This window comes from Pseudopipra pipra, chromosome 20, assembly GCF_036250125.1.
Source record: "Pseudopipra pipra isolate bDixPip1 chromosome 20, bDixPip1.hap1, whole genome shotgun sequence".
NCBI lineage: Eukaryota > Metazoa > Chordata > Aves > Passeriformes > Pipridae > Pseudopipra > Pseudopipra pipra.
Genome location: NC_087568.1, coordinates 3,619,435 through 3,642,004, shown reverse-complemented (window position 1 = coordinate 3,642,004; position 22,570 = coordinate 3,619,435). Strand labels below are relative to the sequence as shown.

At 45.1% G+C, this 22,570-nt stretch overlaps 1 protein-coding gene across 1 annotated transcript in view; it reads right to left on the bottom strand.

Moving 5' to 3' along the window:
- BRD3 (bromodomain containing 3) overlaps positions 1-22,570 on the bottom strand; it is a 31,581-nt gene that overhangs the window by 4,731 nt on the left and 4,280 nt on the right. Inside the window, exons 2-7 of the mRNA XM_064676752.1 lie at positions 10,032-10,358; positions 9,280-9,417; positions 8,185-8,332; positions 6,532-6,746; positions 4,526-4,897; positions 228-356 (exon numbers count right to left, since the gene is read on the bottom strand). Coding sequence (XP_064532822.1) covers positions 228-356; positions 4,526-4,897; positions 6,532-6,746; positions 8,185-8,332; positions 9,280-9,417; positions 10,032-10,232 — 1,203 coding nt within the window. The 5' untranslated portion in view covers positions 10,233-10,358. The remainder of the gene's footprint in view (positions 1-227; positions 357-4,525; positions 4,898-6,531; positions 6,747-8,184; positions 8,333-9,279; positions 9,418-10,031; positions 10,359-22,570) is intronic.

Genomic DNA, 22,570 nt, shown 5'->3' with positions numbered 1-22,570 from the left:
TTGACAGCAAGGATTATAATTTTTTAGGAGTGGGAACGTGGCATTAGGCCACGCCATGGGGAAGAGCACAACTCTGCAGGAGAGCACAAGGCTCTTTCCAAGGGCTGGAGAAATCACCGGCTCTCCTTGGCTGGTGCCAAGAGCAGATCCACACCTGGACCTCTGAACTGACACCTTGTAGCTGAACTAAAGGTAACTCTGGAAGACACATTTGCCAACACCTTTACCTGGAGCTTCCTGGCCATGGCTACCACTTCGTGGTCTGGAGGATTGTACTTGTAACAATTAGAGAACATTAACCGAATATCTGCTGCGAAACCTTGTGCATCCTGGTATTCCCGACTGTCCATTTTCTTCTGCAAACAAACAAGCCAAAGGGAAAAAGGGGAGAAAAAAGCCATGAGCAAAAGGCATTTGTAGCAACTGCGGGGAGGACAACGTGCATCTTGGAGACAGAGCAGCCTGAAAAGTCCCATTTGTCTAAGAGAAAGGTAGTTTGATTTGGGTTATTGGTTCCTAAATAACATTGAGTTTCTGCTTTATAAAACAAGCAAACAAACACCAGGCAACCAAAAGAAGTTGATAATGCTCCATAACAGTTTAAACACTAAGATTCTAAATTTGGGTTGTTTTCTAAGTAGTAAAATATAAATCTGTCAGGGTCCACATTCTAATAGGAAACATTTAGAAAAAGGGTTTGCTGGAACTAATACAAACAAAGATAATGGATATAAAGGGCAAGAGTCAATGAGCAAGTTACAATTACAGGAGTACCTTCAGTGTGTATTTCTGTGTGCTGCTTGGGTATATTTGCCCTGTAAATCTGAAAGGGCAGAAAAGATGATGAAAATCTGGCTCTGACTTCCTGCTAACACAGGCAGGAAGATTGCTTGGCAATTCCTACAGCAAAATAGGTATTTACAGTTAAACTACACCACCTATTTCTGATTTAAAAGCCCAATTGATACAGAATTCCCCCTTTACAAACCTGTTCATAATGTTACTTCCTAGTGTAGTGAGAATAAGTATCAGGAGCTAAATATTTGCACCTTGTTCCTTTCTCTTATTTCTCAGCTCTCATTTCTGTCCATTTCTCTTGCTGTTTGGGACTGAATGGCATGGGTTTAGAGAACAGTTTATAGCATTCCTAGCACTTAATTGATTTTATGCATATATTACTACTATGTATAAAACCTTAGCTCCAATTACTCCTGCTGAAAGGAAAGAGAAACTAACACTAGATTTCATTTGCATTTAAAAGACCTGGGTTTAAAGAAATTCTCTATTTGCCAAGTGCATACAGGCCTCCCTTTTGTATATCCTGTGCACCTGTATCCCCAGTGAAGGGAAGGGGCTGACTGGCAGACAGGGTGCAGACAGACATTCCCCATCCCAGCAGAAATCTGGGATGTTCAGGGTCTGTCATCCACCCCAAACACAAGCAAAATTTCCATTTGTTCAATGAAAGCTACAGAAATTTCACATCTACATGAGAGACCTTGTAACTCTCTGGAAACACTGCAATGGCTCCCAGAACTGTTTCTGCTGGGAATAGGGCAGAATTTCACCTCCAGGGAAGCAGATTCAGAGAGACCTGCTCCAGGGTGGTGACACTCCTGCAGCCTTGCTCCCTGCTGTGCTGCCCCTGCCAGACATCTGTCAAACTTTTGTCAGGAGAACTCATTCTCTTGGTGAATAAACCAGGAGACAGCCTGGGAGCCACAGCACAAAGGCAGAAAGGGAAATAGGTTTGTGGTGCTCCCGCATGAAAAGCGTCTCGGGCCAATTCCAAAGCAAAACATATGCTCAAGCAAAAGGGCTTGTTTATTTTAAAATACATCTTACTGTAAGAAAGGCCTTTTTATATTTGTTTGGCATATTCAGTGCCTGATTACTGCCTATGAAATACATTCCAGTGTCTGAGGCTCTGCTTTTCATCCAAACTCAACACTTTTCTAGCCCAACACTTTTAATCTGTGGATTTTTGTTTTGTTTTCTTGTAAAGAATAATTATCTTAACAAAAGTAATAAAGGCACTTCAAATTGGTGGGCTGGAATATCTTTGGTTACAAATACACTTTGAGATATCCAGCTGCTTAAAAAAAAAAGTGATTACATTTACAATTGCAAATCAGGAGTCACAGACAAGCAGGACTGGCAGAGGTACAGGCAGGCCAGCTCAGCAATCTCATTTTTCCCTCAACAATCAATTGTTCAATACTTGTTAATGTTCATAAACTTTTTTCAATGTTTATTTACTTTCTAATGTGTCTCTTGCTCTAAGGTAAGCCTTGTCCTGCCCAGAGTGTGCAAAGAATGTCTCCTCGCTTTCAAGACCCTGAACTTGTCTGTTCTGAAACTACAGCAACTCACTGCAGGAAAATTAACCCATGAGCACAGTTAGATCCCTGGAGGTAGTGCTTTACTACAACTATAAATCCTCTTGCACAGCAAGGACTGTTGCTTGTTCACCACTGAGTAAACCAAAGGCAGAGACATCCACATTGCTGCTGCTGTGACCCAGCAGCAGGTCACTACTTCAAGCAGTTCTGCTCTTTCCCTCTCTGTGATGGCCATCAAAGAATTGAGGTGGAGATGAGCTCATGGATCCTGTCCCTTCAGCTGTTCTCACTCTGTCCTAGCTCCAGCACACCATTCCAGCACATCCCTCTGCTCCTGGCTGCAACAAGCTCAGCTACAGCCTCTCCATCTCACCTGCCACCGGCACAGTCACGACAGCCAAGCTGCCTCCTCCACCACACACAGAGAAAACAGCCTCCAAACCCTCCTGAATTCACCTCTGCTGCATGCACAGCCTGGGAAAAAAGTGCTCCTGGACATGAAGGATATCCTCTGAGGAAAACCAAACCTCACATGACCAGAGAACCGAAGTGACAAGACATATTATAGCTGCAGCAATGCTTGTGTTTTAGTTTCTCACATAATTCCTTCCAGATTAGTCTGAAGGCCGTTAGTTGTGCTGCTTTATCACAGCCATTGTCACTTGTGCAGAATTAAATCTAAAACCTTTCAGAGCCACGGACAAAGTCCCTGACACTGGAAAATTACACTGCCTGTAAATGGCAGCTTTCTGTTCCACACAGTTAACATATTATGGACTGCATCTCAGAGAAGTCACACTGTGATCTACAGGCCAAGAGCAATGATAATAAAACACTCCATAAAAAAACAATACCAGACAGCACTTCAAACAAGTTTATTAAGAGAAATACTACCATGTGAAAAGACAAACCCAGAGTCTTTAGGCATAAAAGACTCCACTGGGTCTGTCATTAACCTGTCTCCAGCTTTCTGCCCTACACTAGTCAGGCACAGAGGGAGACTATCACCTGCACTTACAGAGAAAGGACAGAGCTGCACTATTTTAAAAGAATGAAGTCAGGACTATGAAGAGATTTAAGTGTGAAGAAGTCACCAAGAAATGACAGCTTTGCACCTACATTTTGCAGAATACAGCACAGAAGTCACCTAGGCACACATGGAAATAGCAGCCTTGAGAGAGTCAGGATTTCACTCTCTTCATCTCTAATCTTACTGCATTCACCCAGGGACTCGATCTACCAGGCTGCAGATATCTCTGGAGACCCACAGCATCCCTAGGAAGTCAAGCTGTAGCAAGAACCCCTGCAGCATCATGGCTGAATGGCAGGGCACATCTGAGCACGACACACTGGTTCCAGATACTACCTAGGATTTACCAAGGAACACAAAAGGAATCATGAACACAGTTGCTCTCCTGTCACCTGGGCACTTAAGACAATCCCAGGCATTGTCTCACTGGCAGCAAAACCCTTCTGGCACACTAGTGAAAGCCAGCAGAAACACTTTAACCTCCTGCACATGGAAGTCTCACCTCCACCAACATAGATTCCAATGGCTGGCTCACAAGCAGAAGATGGGAACTAGAAAGATATGGCTTTGCTACATGAATATGCAGAAGGGATTCAGAAAATCTCCCAGTCTACTGGGAAGAATACTTTGAATATAGAACCATACTAAGCTAAACTCTTAAATAGCCATGAACCCTGCAACCCTCATGTTATTCCTCCCCGAGTACCAGATCATCACACCCTGGCTGGAATTGCTCAGTGTAAGCCTATCTGGACCACATATCATGCCAACAAGTAGGTAGGCAACAGTTTCTGGAAATGGGATACTATCAATTGAATCCTATGAAATATAGCACCTCTTCTTCTCAGAGTGCAACACAATCCCAAGGACACCAGTTAAATGGCTGGACTATCCACAAAGAGGAGAAGATGCCATCTTACTTTGTTTTGCATACATCATCTGCTTTGCAAGGCAGAAACAAAAAGCTGCCCCGGGTTATGGGGGAAAAAAAAAAAAAGGAGAAGGGAAGGAAACAAAATATAAAAATATCCAGCTGATATCCAAACAAGTTCAGTTTCCACCCTCGTCCCTTCCCCCTCCCCCAGAAGGAGCCAGTCCTCTGCAACCAGAGGGCTGTGACACCCTGCAAAAGAGGTGGTAAAGGAGGACGTACTTTCACAGTACTGAGATCCATGGGGTGTTTGATAATATCATGATAGTCATGTAATTCCAAGGCCTCTGCATCAACGGGCTTGTAAAAGGGCCACGCATAGGCTGCGTGTTTCTTGGAGAGCATCTCCTTGAGGATGCTGTCACAGTACTTGAGGTGCTCAGAGAGTTTGCCCTTCTTCCCTGCGTGCTGGGGGACCTCTCCGTCTTCCAGGTCTTTCTTTGGTGGTTTGATGGGCCGGCCGCCGCTCTCCCGCCGCGCGATGATTTTGGCCTGTTTGGGGTCCGAGAGGGGCGTGGGGGACTCGCTCCGGCTGGCAGTGATGGCAGAGGTGGTGGGGGTGGTCGTGTCCGCTTTCCGCTTCACTCCCTTTTTCTGAAACAGCAGATGGACAGGCTCTGTGAGCCCTCAGGCCAGCAGGAAACCCCAGCACAGCCCTGCCTTGTTTTTGCCTGTCCTCTCACAGAAAACACAGTTATTTCACTGGGGTAAACGGGACTCGTGAGCAGAGGCTTCGACACGCAATCCATGACCACAACACCATGTATTGCTGCACATCACCTGAGCCACGGTAACCAACCATTTGCACGTCTCCAACCCAACCCCAGCCACGATGCAAAACGTGTTAGCTCTAAGTATTTCACTGAGATTTAAGCCAAGGACTCTTACCTCGTGTTTGCCAAGGGAAAGGAGCGCGCCCGGTCGATTACTGCAGCTCAGCTGATGCATCGGGACTTAGCAAGTGTCAGTAACTTAACCACATGTCTGAGTCCCCAGTGGCAGGATCAGGCTATAAGTTCTGAACCAAAGCATATTAATCACCAAAGACCCACGAGCCCTCACTCCCCTGTATTTAGTGGGTGTGCTAAGGTAGATTTCGCCTTAAGCAAATAAACCCTCGCACATAAATTCAAGCTGTGACTGTCCAGTCAGCTCTCTTGTGCTCCTATGAAGGATTTATTTCTCTGGAGAGGGAGAAAGGGAGGAAAAAGTTCCTTAGAGAAATCTAAGGGAAATCTTAAGTAAATCCCAAGCAGAATTAATTTTGCAGCGTGTGTTTGGCAAACTCACTTCTGGTTTCATCCTGGAGTTTTAAAATTAAATTGATTCTCAGAAGCAAGTTCTTTGGACAGAAACTGAAGGATGAGACAGGTTTCTGAGGAGGACAGCTCAGCTGCAAGATCTGACTTACAATTTCTCTAGTAATTCCCAAAATATAGGGTTAAATAAGCAAAAAAAAAAAAAAAAAAAAACCACCAAAAAAAAAGTGGTTTTTCTGGTCCAAGTGACCTCACCAGTACTGTTGCAGTTCCTTCCTCAGTTTAGAAAAAAACCTACCAGCTTTCTCTGAGCTATGCTTTCATCATTTTTAAAGCAATACACAGTTTGCTAAGAAAATTCCAATTATCTAGAGCAACATTTTCGTTTACCCATAAATTAACATAATAAATAGCAAAACACCAATGACAACTCCCAAAAGATTACTCAGGAGGGAAGACAGAACTAATGCACCCAAAACCTGCAGGCAACATCACTCTCCTCCAGCTGGAGTGACAGGCTTGTCTTGAACTGGTTTAAAGCAGAGAGGAACATTCCTAGTGCTGGAGCCCAAAAACCTTAAAGGAACAGTCCCAGTAAAACCAGGGGCTCAGTTACAGCGGGAAGAGATGCTTTGGTGAAAAATGGGGGGAACCTCCAACAGCCTTCTGGTTCCTGGATCACCAGCACTGGGGAAGGCCATGGTCAAAGGAGAGCCTGGAACTGGGTTGGAGCAATCACAGTTGGCATCACCTCGACTGGGGTGTGGTAAAACTGCCAAAACTCTTCTGAACCCCCTAAAACTCAACAGTGACCACTTGTCTGAGCTCACCCCAAAGGGACAACAGTGTCCAGAGAGGCAGAGGCACACGTGGAGAGAAGGAACGCGCAGAAGCAGCAGCGAGGGGACGAAACCCAAGCGCTGCTCAGCAACGTCGCCTTGTGAAGCAGAGGAAGAGTTCTCCATTTACCTTGACAACCGGTGGCGTGGGAGGCACCACGGGCATGATTGGAGCGGCAGGAGGAGGGGGGGCGGCGGCAGGGGGGGCAGTGACGGGCGGGACATTGGAGGTGATGGTTGGCACGGGGGTGGCAGCAATGACGGGCGTCTGAGACACGGCTGGAGGGACGTTCTGGAACGGCGCCGGCGGGGACACGGAAGACACGGCCACGGCTTGCTGAGCTCCTTCAGAGGATAAAGAGAAATCTCACTGCAGTGAACTGGTGGTTGCAGGTGCTGACAGGGCACTGGGTACACAGTGAAACACGGTGGGACTCTTGGGGATGTCCTGTGCAGGGCTAAGAGCTGGGCTCAATGATCCTTGTGGGTCCCTTCCAACTCAGCATATTCTGTGTGGTGCCACTGGACTGTGCACTCATGGGCTTGGCAAAGGGCTCCCAGCTCAGGGCACAAAGGACACGGTGATTTGCATAGTGCTGTTACCCAGGGCACAACAAAAATGAGAAATCTCTGACCTAAGTCCTCGCACCACAAGCCACATGCAAGCAAAATACTTCCAGCTTTGCACATGGGGTGTGTGTTGCTCTGGGACAGTCCTCATCCCTCTCAGGCCCTCAGAGCTACAGTGAATTCATCAAAACAGCAGGAGCTCAAGAAGGTGGAGCAGAGGGAGGTGGTTCATCCTATGCAAATGTTAGCAACCACTCCCCTAAGCCACCTAAACACCCAAGAGTCCAAAGAACTTCAGATTTGCCACAAGTGCACATGGTGTGATTCCTGGGATTGCCCTGTGCAGGGACAGGAGCTGGACTCAATGATCCTTGTGAGTCCCTTAAAACTCAGGATATTCCATGATTCTGTGATTCTAAGAAGAGCTTAAGTCTTATGACAGCCTGAATGTCTCTGATGCTATACCTGGACTGTTAAAGAACTGCTTACTACTGTAATGTTAAAGGGGACAAACCTAGTAACTAATAACCAAAGGAGTAAACCTTTGCTACGTTTTAGAGCAGCTTTTATCAAGGGATGTTGAAAAGACACATCATCACAAATTTCTCTGAGCTTGGATAAAGTTATAGCTCCATTTAGGACCTGAGATGTGGGAAAACAGAGGAACAGTTGACTTTCCCAGAGAGACAATCAGACCTTGTTTAGAGAAAGAAAAAATTGCAACACAAGCTCCTTTATGAACTGTTTTACCATGCTTAGACATTTTAGTCTGAAATCCATTTAAAATCAACTCTAGGTAAGCTGAACTCTGCAATGGCTTAAAAAATCTCTTCTGTTGATCAAACTTTAATTCTAGGATATTGCAACCTTGTGTGCAAAAAAAACCATTATGCAGGGTTTAGTGGAGTGGCAAGATTTGAGTCCAAGTCTTTGCTGTATCAGATTTCTGCCAAGAACCACGGTGAGCTGTAAAAACTCAAATCTGTACAGGCCTTCTATGCCATGGTCTGGCACTGGCAGCAGACTGGCACGTCTGACTACCTTGTCTTTCCTTGCCTTGATTTCTTTTTTGCACACAGGAAGCAACAGCAGCGTCCTCCCTCACTGAAGTGCGTGGATGGGCAAGTCACAGATGGCAAGTCAAGCAGCTTGGAAGGTGGGCCAGGTCTCAGCAACAGCTCCTGACACCTCCTGTCCCTGGGTGGGTCAATACCTGCACTCTGGGTGCCCGCTGACGGCTTGCGACCTTTGCCTTTAGGAATTGGGGGTAGTAACTCCACTTCCTCCTGAGGCATCTGGGCAACCTTCTGCAGAAATATCTTCTCCAGGGCTTGGGCCATGAGGACAATGTCATCTGTGGGCTGCAGAAAGAAGAAGACGAGCCCATGCTGTATCATAGTTGAAGCAGAGAGGTTCAAGATCAGGCTTTGAAAACCCTGATGACACTGCTCTTCAAATAAATTATGGTATTCAAACTCCAAGAACAAACAGATTAGCTCTTCCCCCTCCTTGCATGCCTTTTTTCGTCCCTCCTGCTCTTCTATTCTGCTCTAGCATGCAATAATTACAGCCCCTAAGTACACTGCATCCAGAGAGTTATCAGGACTTCCAGTAGGAGCCTGATAACCAGCATCCTGTGCAACAGCATGGAAGCAGCAAACTGGAACAGATGAGCTGTCCTCCCCTGCTTGCCAGCAGGTCCAAAGGAAGAGTCTAAACACATATTCTGTGGCTCAAACTAATTAATTTGTTTATTTCAGCTGTTCTCCAGTCTGGGTCAATGATGACAAACGACTAGAAAACATAATACAAAGAATAGAGGCCTTTAACAACCTAACAAAACAGCAAACAAGCCAAACCCAAAATAATAATAAGCATTCTAAGTGTGTGTAAGTATGAACATATTTATGGAGACAGAGTCAAAGAACAGAGTTATGCTTCCTGAACTGTTCTCTGCTGCAGACACTATTTACTGCCAGTCAGTGTAGCACAGCACTAAAGCATCACAGAACACCTGCAGAGCACTGCATGAACTGCAGCTCACCTCAAAGAATTCTTAACTGAAAATAAAAGGAGCAAAAACTCGCTACATAACCCCAGATCAGAAATCTACCTATAATTGAAAGGCATATTTGCCATTTTAACTAGTCTGGGGGAAGAAAGGCACAGCACAAAGACAGCTTTGTGCATTTCGAGTAATGTGGTTGCAATTAGTGGCACTTCAAACCCTTGCAAGGAGGGCCCGGAGCCGGCCCTGCTCAAAACCTGCAGAGTAACAGTGGTAGCTGGGTCTGTCTGGGCTCTTTACCTTGTTATAAATGTAACAGTTTGTAAACATGGTGTTGAAATCCTGCATACATTCACTGGCACTCCAGTAGTAGTTGTGTTCCAGGCGCTTCTTGATCGTCCCCATGTCCATGGGGTTTTTTATTATTTTGTGATAATCCTGTTGGAGAAACAGGGAAGATGTTACATCTGATACAGAGTGTTGATCACATCTTCCTCCAATACCTGCTTTCTCCTCATTCCCCCTCTCAAAAAACACACCCCAATTTTTGTGGAAATTGTAAATATATATAGCAATTTACTTTTTGATTTCTATTGTTTTAGTCTATCATTATTACGAACTTGACTACAAAGCACCTGAGCTCCTTCCACAACCACCAGTCTGGGAATCAGCACTTTAAACTTTCTAAAAGGCTGCCCCTGGCACTTACAGAAGTTTATCAGTGCCAGCCCTGGCTAAAACTGTGCTAAAAGTTTCAGTCTCTCTTTTAAGAGCATTTTGGCCTTTAAAAGGCTTCCACCAGTTTAAAAGGCTTAACCCAGTTTCTCCCTGGGCTGGTCCCAAGCATCTGCAGAGGCTGTGATTAGCCTGGAGGGGCACAGGGCTATGCACTGTCATTTTCTCATCATGGCACCAAGGCCACATTCTGAGCCCAACCCTCCACTGTGATGTCAGGCACCAATATTTCCACGCCAGGGCAATCAGAAAACCGATCCCACCAACGCAAAGCTTTCCAGGAGCACAACACCGAGCAGAAGAGGACAGAAACCTACCGGCAAATTCAATTTAATTGCATCGACAGGCTGGTAGAAAGGCCAAGCAAACTGATGCTTCCACAAGGTCTTCACCACAACATTTTGCATATATTGCAGTTGGTTGGTCTTCCGGCCAGGCTTATTAGGATTAGTCACCTCCGGAGGCGGCGGATTCACAGGGCCCTGAGGAGCCTGGATTGCTGATGTGACTGTCGACATTTTCCCGCTCGGGCTCTCACTCGCTGTTACGGCAGCAGCAACGGGGAGATTTTCTTTCTTCCTTTATGCTCCCTGAACGGGACTGACATCCCATTTCCAGGGTCCAACCATACAACCTAGAGCAAACTAGAGGAAGAGGGCAATGTGTAAATACAGACACTTGAAGTAGGCACCTTAGAGACAATTCTGCTGTTAAGAGTGTTTGAACTCGGGCTCTTCACCCCAGCGGATTCATTCCCTGTGACACAGTTTATCTTGATGATGGGCACAGGTCAAGACCCCAGAGACAGCAGAACAGCAATTCCCAAATTCAAAGCCTGCAGAGAGACAGAAAGCTTCATGGGACTAGTCCTTGCTTTATCTGGCTCAGAGAGCATTTTCATGTCAAGAAAACACTTGGGGCAACCTAAGGATACAGTTAGGGAGTACAGTTAGGATGTAATGCAGACTCCCATGAATGCACTGATCCAAGATACTAAATCCATAGCTTCCAGCTCCATGTAAACTGAACTGCATTGTCTCTAGACCCACGCTGCCTGGCACTGAGTCAGCTTACAAGTCTCTGCTCTGGTGCAATGCTTAGTCTAAAGTCCCATAATCAAGAGCAGACAACAGCTGCCAGAGGACCTCGATCCAGGGAAATGAAAAGAAAGGACAGAGGGAAATGCTGTGAATGAGAGGTGTCACCAGAAACAGCTTAACTTGAAATGATCTGAACTTTGAATCTCATAAATGTCTTAGTATGCCTCTTACTGCACATACCTGGCTGGTTTTGACCCTAGTTTTGTACCAAAGTTTCAAGATACAGGCTCAATATAAATAATAATTGATGTTATATCCCTGGCTAAGAGAACACTGTCATGTTCTCTCTTAAAAGCACATATGAAATACAGTAGAATACATAAATTGCATTATTGTATTCTGGTTTTCCCCCAACAAACTGCAGGGGTAAAAATAGCCCAGTATCACCGTGCCTTGTGTACCATATGGTAAACAGCTTTTCTATGTCATCTTCCATAAACATTGGATATTTCAACTCACATCAGGACTGCAGCTACTCTTCTCATGGCAAACAGACCACAAGCACTTTCTAGAGGCAAATTATTTCAAATGAGTTCAGAAAGCCATACAAATACTCTCACTGACATATGCTTCTGGGCTGCATTGAGAAACACGAGCAGAGACAGAACCTGCAGTAACACAGGAAGGAGAGACATCCCAGGAAAAACCCAGAAACCTCTGCTTTGATACAGCCTTTATCATCTCTGCTGAACATCTGGACTAAATATAGAACATCAACTTACCCTTTGAGTTGCTGATTAGATGAAGGCAAAAAGTAAACACATACCTAACTGGGGGGGGGGAGCTTTACAAAAATAGATGTGTACAAACACAAACAGATCTGCAGCAGAGAGGGAGGAAGTTGTTAAAAACCTAAAATAAACCCCTGTGTGAGTACACGTGCTGATATGTGCAGGGAACAGACAAGTCTGGTTATGATACTGCCAACATTTGTCCATGAGCCCCACCATATTCCAAAGATGCAGAAAAAGCAGGGACTTCCTTGTGCCATGTAATCAAGCCCCTGGTCCCTGTTCTTTGATAACTCAAGAGGCCAACTCAGCTCAAAAAGGACTAGTTCCTCATCTGATCATGGTATGGTGATAGTCATGGTGATCACCAAGCAGCTAAGAGGGATGCTGGCATCCCCTGGGCAAGGAATTTCAAAACTAGGCTGTTCCTTGGGATTTTGCATTTGGAATAAAACTCAGGAAGCATTTTCTCCTGGTGTTCCATCAAGTCAAAGCAGCAGCAAAATTATTGCAAAATTCAATCTTCAGATCGGGGGGGGGGGGGAATAGACAAAGAATTAAGAACAAAAAAGATAATTAGGAAATTGCCCTCAGCCTCCTTCTGGGGAGCTCCCTGCATGGATTTCAGACCCCAAGGTCTGTGAGCAACATCCATCATCCAAGAATACTCAACACTGGCTGCAGGCCCCTGGTGACCACCAGTGAAGCATTCTGTTTGCTGTCTTCTTGATTAACAAACTGAATCCAATGCAAGGATTGAGGAGAAATAAAACACCCACAGAGAGCAATTCCTACTGCTAGAGAGCATTTCAGTCACAAGTTTGAAACTACTCAGTGTAACTTAAGTCTTCCCTTTAAATAACCTAAGGCTAAATATGATTCTCTTTTCATTTGAAGTTCCTGATGCCCTCCTACCTCTCATATTCCATTTGATAAGGGTATTTAATTAATTTTTATTAAATCCCAGAACTGTAATTCAAAAAACCACAGATCTAGCTGCTGCCTCTCTCAGACTTTCTCTCTGACCTTAGCCAAGGTGTTCAGTATCTTCACACCACAGCTCCTCATCTGTGTCATGGAGATAGTGGGAGCTCCTTTGCTCCTCTCTGTCTCCACCCAGCAGCCTGTAAACTCTCTGGGACAGGCACTGCCTCTCCACATGCCCATTTTGATCCTCAAGCTTAAACAAGGCTGGTACAGTTCACATAAAAGAAGGATGTAACAGTCATCAGTGACACAACTCAGAAAGGATTTTAATTAAGAACATTACCAAAAGAAGGAGGGGCAGAACCACGACAGCCAAGTCAGGCAGTCCCTGGACAGCTGATCCTCTTTAACTCGCACGTTCCAACTCACTGGTTATTACACCCAAAAGTAGTTACAAACCTCTTAACAGCACTGGCACTAAAATGCTGGATCCTGCAGCTGAAAGAGAGGAAAAGCTACCTGGGCTATCTTGGCAGCACTGGAAGTTTCTGTTCTGCCATAAATACAGCTTTAATGTGCATGTGTCTCACTGACCCTTTAACCCTCGGTCCCTCAGCTTTCCTCATCATTTGCTGGGGAAGCTGCTTTGATACTGGATCACCCTGTAATCTTTAAAAGTTTGTTTCTACAGCCATTCTTTCACCTTTAAAGTTTCAAAATGGTATTAATTTAGAAAGCAAAAAGCAGCACTATGAGGATTCTGCAAGCTGAGGGTTAAAATGCTTTGAAAATGTCCAAAAGTCAGTGATACTGAATTTGAGAGGTCATGGCCCTGCCTGAGAAATCTGCTGGTTGTGAGACATCATTTATTAAATGAGGAAAGTGAGAGTCACAACCATCTGACATCCCAACTCACCACACAAATCATCCGAGAGGACACTTAAGTAGACTCAAACACACAAACCAAGCAATTTACCCAAATTGTCCTGTAACTACAAGTAGAATTGAAATACACAGCTCTAGTCCAAGCACTTCAGCACCCACTGAAACTGCACTAGTATCAATAAATATTTAAACTATTAGGGAGCCCTGCTATGATCAGGACACCACTGTACAAGGTACTGTACAAGCCTGGAGCAAAGACTGCCAAAACCAGCCTTGGCACAGGCATCATGTGCACTTTCCAATGAGGGGCTAAGGTTGGACTTCTTTTAGCCCTGGAGTAATAGCTTCTTAAATTTTAACTTTTAAGTCACTACTTATCCTGTTCCTCAGACCTGTAATGTTCAAGTAGCAGAAGCTGTTCTTGATTTTTCTGGCTGCACAAGTACAGTTCTGATATTATAAATGTAAAGTACACCCTAAAGTGCTGTCACACACGAAGAGTGAACACTGCTTCCCACACTGAGCATTTCTCCTCCTTCTTATTCAGTCTGAGACGATAATTAAAAGCAAAACCCAAACCCTCAAATAAATCTTGCTTCTCTGAAGTTTCAGTCTGTCCTTTTGTGCTAAGTTGCAACCTCAGCGTGGCATCCAGCAAGGCCGTGGGCTTTGGCACAACCCTCAGCCAAACCAGTCATCAAAAAAACCCAGCTGGGTTGGGAGGATTTTTAAAAAAAAAAAAAAAAAAACCAACCAACTTTTCTTTCATTGAGTTGCTTGCATGGGTCAGTCAGCGGAGAGACAGTTGGCGTGGAGAAAACATGTTAATAATTCCCTGTACTAGCAGGAGAACATTTCACTCGGCTGATGCAGCCCACAGGCTGTCTGCAGTGGTGGGGACTATTTTAAAAGCAGCTATAAAGCCCTGTGAAGTGTGCAGTGTGCCAGCACTCCTGCTGCCCCAGCCAACGGCCCTGCACTTCCTCTGGCAGTGCCCGGCGTTTAACGGACGGCTCCTCCCGAGCTGCCGTTCGTGCAGGACCGGATGGCATTTGTTGTGATTGCAAAATTAGGAGGCAGCAATCTTTATGTTAGCAGGAGAGCCCAACAACTCCTTTTTTTTTTTTTTTTTTCTCCCCCTCCTTGGTCTAGTATTTCTGTGTGGTTACTTGGACACTGATCAAAATCTGGCACAATTCCAGCCCTTGACAGAAGCAGCGACATAAATCTTCCCATCGGGGAAAATTATCGAGTTTAAGAGATGTTCCTTGACCTCATCGTTATCTCCACACTATTATTTACATTACAGTAGCACATGGAAGCTGGGCAGAGACCAAGGTCCCTTGGTACTTTGCACTCTGCAGACACAAGACCCTGTTCCAGCCTCAAAGAGCTGGTGCTCACAACGTTACACCACGGTGAGGTGACTTGTCCACGGCCACCCAGCGAGTGGCAGAGCTGAGAGCAGAGTCCTGAGCCCGGTTGGTGCCTGGCCCTGTGTTCATTCCCTGTGTCAGGGAAACAGCACTGCTCCCACAGACACGAAAGGCAGCAACTGAGCCTTTCTAAGGTAGGATGGAGCCAGCAGCCAGACCCACAGGGACTCAGCAGGGCATTCGGAGCAGGCATCCTCGTGCTGCTGCTCCAAGCACTGCTCCCCCACACTGGCTCCTTGCAGCCACTGAAGGAGATGCTTGGTCCCTTTTTCCCTGACAGCAGCAATAGTTGGAAGTTTGGTCAGATTTGCCACCATATGCAACTCCCCATCTCAGAGAAGCAGCTCAACCACGATCATCTTGCCCAGACTTTCTCTGCAGGAGAGGTTTAGCAATACTACTAAACCTCAACATGACCTTTATGTCAGATAACATTATTATTTAAAGGTTGCACCTATTTCATTCTATGGCTGTAGAAAGTAAGGGCTACATCATTCCTCCAGGGTCCTCCATAAGGAAACAAAGCTGGCAGATATCCTTTTCCTCCTCTCCTCTGCTTTCCTTTCCCTTCACAGTCCCATATAGGAACTGAGCTTCAGGCAGCTTTCACTACCTACTAACCCCATGTTAACAGGGATGTCCCCTTCAAACTCAAGGGATCTGCAATTTGAGACCAAGACTTAAGGACAGACGAGTTGCTTTATCAGCCAACACAGCCCTGGCAGACACACACACGATACACACAATGTGCCCCCCCTTCAAGACTTGGGGATGAAGCATTTACACTTGGCTTTACTGCAGGATCTGGGAGTTTGGCTTGTGAGTGCCCCCATGGCACACTGCAGCTCTGCACTCTGAAAGCTGTCCTTGTTGTCTCCCAAATCATTAATTCCACACATCAGAGATTTGCTTTTCATGCATATTATTTTGAGCACCGCCCTAATAACATCCTGAGACTGGGAGATGCAGTGTCCTGAACTTACCTCTGCATGAGGGAAGGAAAAAGATCAACAGCAGATTAAGTCAATTCCTTGGCTTTTGACTTGGTTAGTTTAATGCTCATCAGATTATGCAGATGGATTTCCCACCCTTGGTCTCTCCTTGGCTATTATAAGAGCAGGTGTTTCCTCAGTAAGCAGCCTGTGGGTTCCTAACCAGCAAGTAGGAATCATCCAGAACTGGTAATTTCAAGGGCCTCCAGTTCTGATACACACTCAATGCTCCCTGAAAATCATGCTACTTTAAGATGTCTCACATTGTGCCTTCAAACTCAATGGTACCCAAAAGTCACTTTAATAAAAGCACTGGAGACTTTTATAAACACTATTAGGTATCTCAAATAAAGGGATGGTCTTTCTGATAATCACAGGCCAGAGTATTTCTCTCCCTCAAGTTGCCAATTCCATGGGAAGCACTTCTGATCAAGTCAGAGCAAGAATTTAAATGCAAGTCACATACTTCCTGCGACACACAAATCATATGGGGCTCAACTGCTTTCTAAAGGCTGCAGGTTCAAGTGCAGGGAGTGATGTTTCACACTAAAACAAGTTCATTTTCATAGCTTTGAACTGGCTTTTGAGAACAGTTCTAAGTGACCAGCCTCAGTAATGGATTAGGTATGGTTGACCTTGCTTTGCATTAGGGAGGACAGGATGACCTCTGGACATCTCTTCCAGCCCTGCTTTTTGTGGTCCTCTGAAAACACTGGAGACAAATTTTAACTCCAACATATGTTGGTTTTGTGCAAGCTCCTGAGTTACACAGTTAACAAGGCTACAGGAGGAAGGAAAAGTGTGAGTGGTTACAGAGCTTACTCTGTGTTGGATTCCTGATTGAAAGAGTTCAGCCAGATTCGAGACCTGACTCTGCAGTAAGGACTGGACTGAGATGTGTGAGATAAACTGAATTGGACTTGCAAAAAATCTGCCAGGAGACACTCCAGCAAATTAACTGGGTGACATATAATGAAAAAGTTAACAAATGCTTAGTTGTAATAAATAAGCCTCTATGAACAGGTTTCAAAGCCCTTGGAGCAGCTGGTGGCTTGCACATCCACACTCTGGGAAGGCAGAGTCAAATCAACAGGATGGGAATGGGTGGGTTCTTTACAGGAAAATGCTGGTGGTTGTGCCTCTCACAAGATACACCAATTATCTTTATGGCAGTGGGAAAAAAAAAAAAGTTGGGCTGTTTCATAAGAGAGATTTGGCATAAAAAGGGAAGTGTTTGGGATAACCACATGTCTGGGCAGAGTCTGCTCGTGCCATTTCTTCCCAGAGGGGAAAGGTGGAGATGCAATGAAATTACCTTGTGTGACCCACAGGGCTGAACCCACAACACCTAACTGGGGGCAGAGCCAGAGAAAAGCCAGACAGCAGGGAGTCATGATTTAGAGGGAAAGAGGAGAACCTGCTTCAGAGCATATTTTCTCTCTTTTCCAGTGCAGTGCAACCCACTGCACTCCTATTTGACAACTTCTAGCACTTGCAGGGGTTACTGCAGCTTCCCAAAAGCCCACGTGCAGCAGAAGCCCTGCAGCCCTGGACATCAGGCAAAAAGGAAGTGCTGGGAAGGTGCTGGCACATGGCCACATACCATACAAGCTCTCAACATGTCAGGAGCAGGATGGGGGGGCAGGGGACCTCATGGAGGCAGGAACAGGAACGTGGCTGAGAGCACATTGGAAGCACAGTACAAACCACAACACAGGCAGCAGCTCAGTCCTCTGTGATTCAGGAACCACTTCAAGCCTGATCCTGCAAAGTGCTAAGGAACTCTGCCCCTCGATAAGCTGCATGGTCCCTGTGGCTCAGCACCTCACCACAGTGGGTTTTGCAGATTTATCACTTACAAGATACAACTAATTGGTCAATCAAGATAAATCTCTTTCTAAGGAAGACTTACTCAAGCTCTCTGCACTTTCTGGCTTCTCTACCTGGGTCAACCCCTTCTCCAGCTGTCTGTTACAGACAGGTAAAATAACAAAGGGGGTTCAGTGCTGGGTATCTGGGGCTGGAGAGTCTCATCAGACTGATCAGATGTGTGGATGTTCCCACTGTCTCAGTTACAATAGCAATGAGAGCTGATCTAATCAATGCCCTGAAGATGCCTCCTCTCCCTGCAGGAGAACCCTGCTAGAGAAGTCCCACCACACAAGCACAAGGTGTGCAGAAGCATGGAGATGTTCTCTTCCATCACATTTGCTAAAAGAGCACAAAAAGAAATGCAGCCTAGTCAAGAAAAGGAATCACCATCAGAGTCAGCCAAGGAGGGAAAAAAGGTTTGGTCATCCCAAACTCAAGCCTTGCTGATGGGCACAGCAAAAGCCTCCACTGAATCAGTCACAACTTCTTCAATTGGCCAATTGTGCAAATTCAGAACTGGCTCAAATGCTGCCTGATAGATGCCTTCTCTGTTATTCCACCTCTCCATGTTTCTCATATTAGCACTTTAAACTTCACAGATGGACACAATCTACTGTTCCACCTCTGCTTACCCTCGCTTATGCATTCAAATCCATACTTCAGGACCAACCAGAACCACAAATCCATTTGTTACCTGGGTTTGAACCACAGTCACCCTTCCTGAGCATCCTTCATCTCAGCATCATCAACTGCTCTGAAAGTAGGAGACTGAAACTGTGTGTCAGGATGATGTTCCTTCACTGTGAACTTGCTTGCAACAGATCTCAGTGGCAGGGAATCTCTGCATTCCTGCTTGCCCACCACTCATCAGGCAATACTGTCACAGCACACAGAGCAACAGAGGAAAATCTCCCTTGCTGAGAGCTGCTAAGAAGAAACCACAGAGCTAAAAGTCCAGGAGCAACAGGTCCATCCTAGACACACCATCTAAGTGAAGCAGCAGGTTGAGGCTGTTAATCATTTCAGTGCTGGATGATAATGCTGAATAGTCTCAACCTGATACTCAGTGGCTTCAGCAGAAGTCAGCCTTGGGCTCCTGCTGCTTACATTCCTTCAGGAAACGAAACTGAAACAGATACAAATACAGATACTGGAAAGACACAGATACAAATATACTGAGCAGATAAACTGCACGAGGAAACAGGGAGCTAATCTACACCCTCTGGGAGAAACCAAAACACAGAGGAAGTTAGAAGTGAGGAGGAATGAACTGAGTGAGGAGATAGAAGCTAAAGCTTCCCATTTCATGCAATTTGAAAATGTGATTGACCACAGGCTGCTGTTAAATGCTGGATCATACACAACCAGCCTACTTTTCTAACTGCAGACTAAGAGCACCATAACCCTCCTACTTCAACGAGTGTTACCGCTGACGATTCATCCTGCGACTCCTGAAAACCGTTCTGCCAACTTCAGGTCAGCAAACCATATTTCAGTGAAACGATTAAAAACACAAACAAAATAAAAGAGCAGAGAAACCCCCACGCTCTGGCACCGACCCAAGTTTAAGCTGATACGTGCACAGCAGAAGCATTTAGGTACACCCAGTAAAGCCAAACGTGGCAACACCCGCACAGCCTCCAGAACTAATGGGATTGTTGGATGTCTGCACCCTCACAGGGCCCTCGTTTTCTGCTTTTTAAAGGATGTGATCTGCACAGGTAAACATTTGTGTTCTGAAAAAGTCAGCCCTTCCCCTTTATAATCAGCATATGGTGCTCTGTGTACTTTCACAGCATAAGGAAAAACCTCAAGCTCCCTCTGTTTGATTCAGCATATAGTGAATAAATTACACACAGTCTTTCCACAACAGGTTTTGCCCTGATTGTTTCTTTTTCTGCACTTTGATTTTCAAAAGGAGAAATTATTGGACACAAAGCTTTCTGAAGAAAAGGCTAAAAAAGAAAAGAAAAAGCCCCAAGAGCTTGACTGCTTCCCTGCTGAGCAGAGCATCTCCAAGCATCTGCTGTACCTGCATGGAATTACAAAAAAAACCAGCTACAAACCAGCCTGCTGACACCTCAGCTCAGTTCTGGCACCCCACACTGCAGTTGTCAGTTCCCCACTTGTAAAATGAGGATATGAATATTTCCACTGCCATCTACAATTAAAGTTCATTAGCCTTTTCCCATGCATTTATAGATTAATCCTTTTCTCAGCGTTAGGGTTGTACTAAATATTAAGGGAAAATAAAAAGCAAACACACAGAGGAACCTGTATTTACAAGGTGTTCAAATAGCATCACTTGGGATTCTGGAAACAACTTCTTTACTAAGTACAACGCTAATAGTCACCAAAAGAAAGTGCAAAGCTCAAACTGCCATCTGCTTTATCCCTTTCCCCACAGTCCAGTGCTCTTTAAATACGTTTCTAAAAGATAAACCACAACACCCAAGAGGCCCTTTGTGACACCTTTAGGGAGGGGGGGTTTAGATACAGTCAAATTCCACTTCCAACTGAGTTTAAAAGGCTACATGGAACAGGAAGATTGCCTCCTCTTAATCAAACTAAGGACAAAAAGCACTCTGAGCAAAGTATAAAATACAGAGCCCTTGCAAATAGCACTTAATTCCTCTGTATTACCTATTTAAAGGGTTGTTTTCTGCTCTGTGTGCCTAATAACCGACACTGCAATTCTCCCTGACACCACCACTACTGCAAGGCCATATATCAGCATTATTAATATCATTTACAAGTGCTACAGATGTTATCCTTAGGGGCAGCTCCCTGCAAACATCAACAGACTTCCAATAAACAGACACACATCCGTCTGTTAACTTGTTAGAAGCATTTCACCACACACAGCAGAACCAAAGTGATTCATCACAGAAAACACCTTCATCAACAGACCTCCTTTACGCTCTTCTTGTGCTCCAGCACCTTCTCCTACTTCACTTTTAAATTTCTTTTTACATATTTAAATGATTAAAGCTATTCTTCTGAAGAAGAACAGATTTATTTCAGGAGGAGAAGCATCACAAGTGTGGTAAGAATGGATGAGCTGCCACTGGTTAAGATCATGCTCTGGGTTTACAACTACAGCACTGCATCTTTCCCATAAAAATCAATATATGACAATCAAGTCAGTTTACGGGGATGAAGAATGAAATGAAAGTGATTGAATTACCATGACATAAATATACTGCTTGTTAGCTGAGCCACAGTAACATTATATCTGGTAATGGGGCAGAGCAAGTGCACCCACCCACCAAGGTAGTTATTGCAGCTTTGCTGACAGAGCAGCAGCCACTTGCCACGAAAATTTAAGACCCCCCACTTGTCCCCTGTGCACGCTCCCTCCAACTCGGCTTAATCTGCTTCCAAACCAACTGAAGTGCCTTGTGTTTGAACAAGCATGTTGTCCCAGAATAACTCAATGTGTTAACTCAAAGCAAACATAGTCACACAAGTGCAAAAGGCTGTATGGGGTCTACTATTTCCGATGAAAAGTGATTTTGCTAAGCTTGGGTAGATCCACAAACTTGCTCAGCTATGCAAGGAAGTTCCAGGTCAGCTGAGGTGTGAACAAACTGTGGTAGCTAAGCTGCTGTCATACCCTGAGAGAGTATCAAAGCAACTTTTGCTGTCTTGAGTTTATGCATCTGATTTAAACCCTCAAACAGTCCGCAGGAAAGGGAAAAATTTGGATCTTAAAGTCTATTAGCCCTCCTCTACAGGGAATAGAAGGTGTTGTTTCAGGAAGAGAAGGGAAGGTGCTCCCTACTGCCTCAGACACCCAGGGAACGCTGCTCTGGGCAGAAGGACAGACTCCTCACAGGAGGAGCTCAGCTTTCCCAGCACAGTCCTGCTGAGAGCACCCACAGCTTAGGACAGATAAGCCCTAAGCCTCCAAAGCTCCTGCATATGGATGAAGTTCAAGTCAAAGCAAGTATGACCATTACAGTGTGGACACAAGTATCCCAGTTTATTCCTATATGGCTTATTCCTGCCTAGGAGAGGAACACACTTTGGGCACACAGGCTGATCCATAAAGCTCTTACTCCAGGGGAAACTTAGGGGAGCATTCCCTCTTTCATATGGCATCTTGAAGACCTGCACTTCAACACTATTTCAGACTCTAACTAACAGAAAAGTTGCAAAAAAGCAATGCTTTCCAATAAGGAACAGCATTCTCCACTAAACCCAGACACAATTCTTGCACAGACAGTTCAGAACACACACACACACGTGCTCAGCTTATCACTTTCACTACAGCTCACAGCACAACACAGTTCCTAAACCAGCCTTGGTAAGCAAAAAGGCAGCTACATCCTACATCCCCTCCCAGCAAAAAGCTCTGGACTGCAAACTCTGCACTTGCCTATGGCCAAACCGATTGACCAGGGCAGTTTTAGAAAATAGATTTATCTTGGCATGGCCATACCAGCGGGTCCCAAACCAGGCACCCTCTGTGGTGTTACACAAGGATAAGTGGAGCAGTTGAAAAGATAAAGTTACAGAAGGAAAAATATGCTTTTTCTTCAGTACATGTTGTATTTGGCCTCTACATCAGTGTCAGGGCACGAGTCCTCTGCACAGATATCAGTGCAACTGTGTCAGTGAAGTGCTCCAAGTGTAAACTTCAGAGTGGAACAGCTCTCAAGGAAAACTGCAATCCTTTCCTGACCCTGCCTCTCTCTTTTTAAAGTAAAGACAGGAGCAAACAAGGACAATTCCCAAAGCAAATCAGTGTCAATCACGTCTGAGTCTAAAACTCAAAAGTCTGAAGCTAAATGGAATCAGTTCAGTCAGGGCATTTTGTTCCAGGTTGGTCCTACAAGCACAAAAATTTCACCTCAGATTATCTTTGCTACACCTGTTGCATTGCTGGTGGAGAGGAGAAAGTCAAGCCC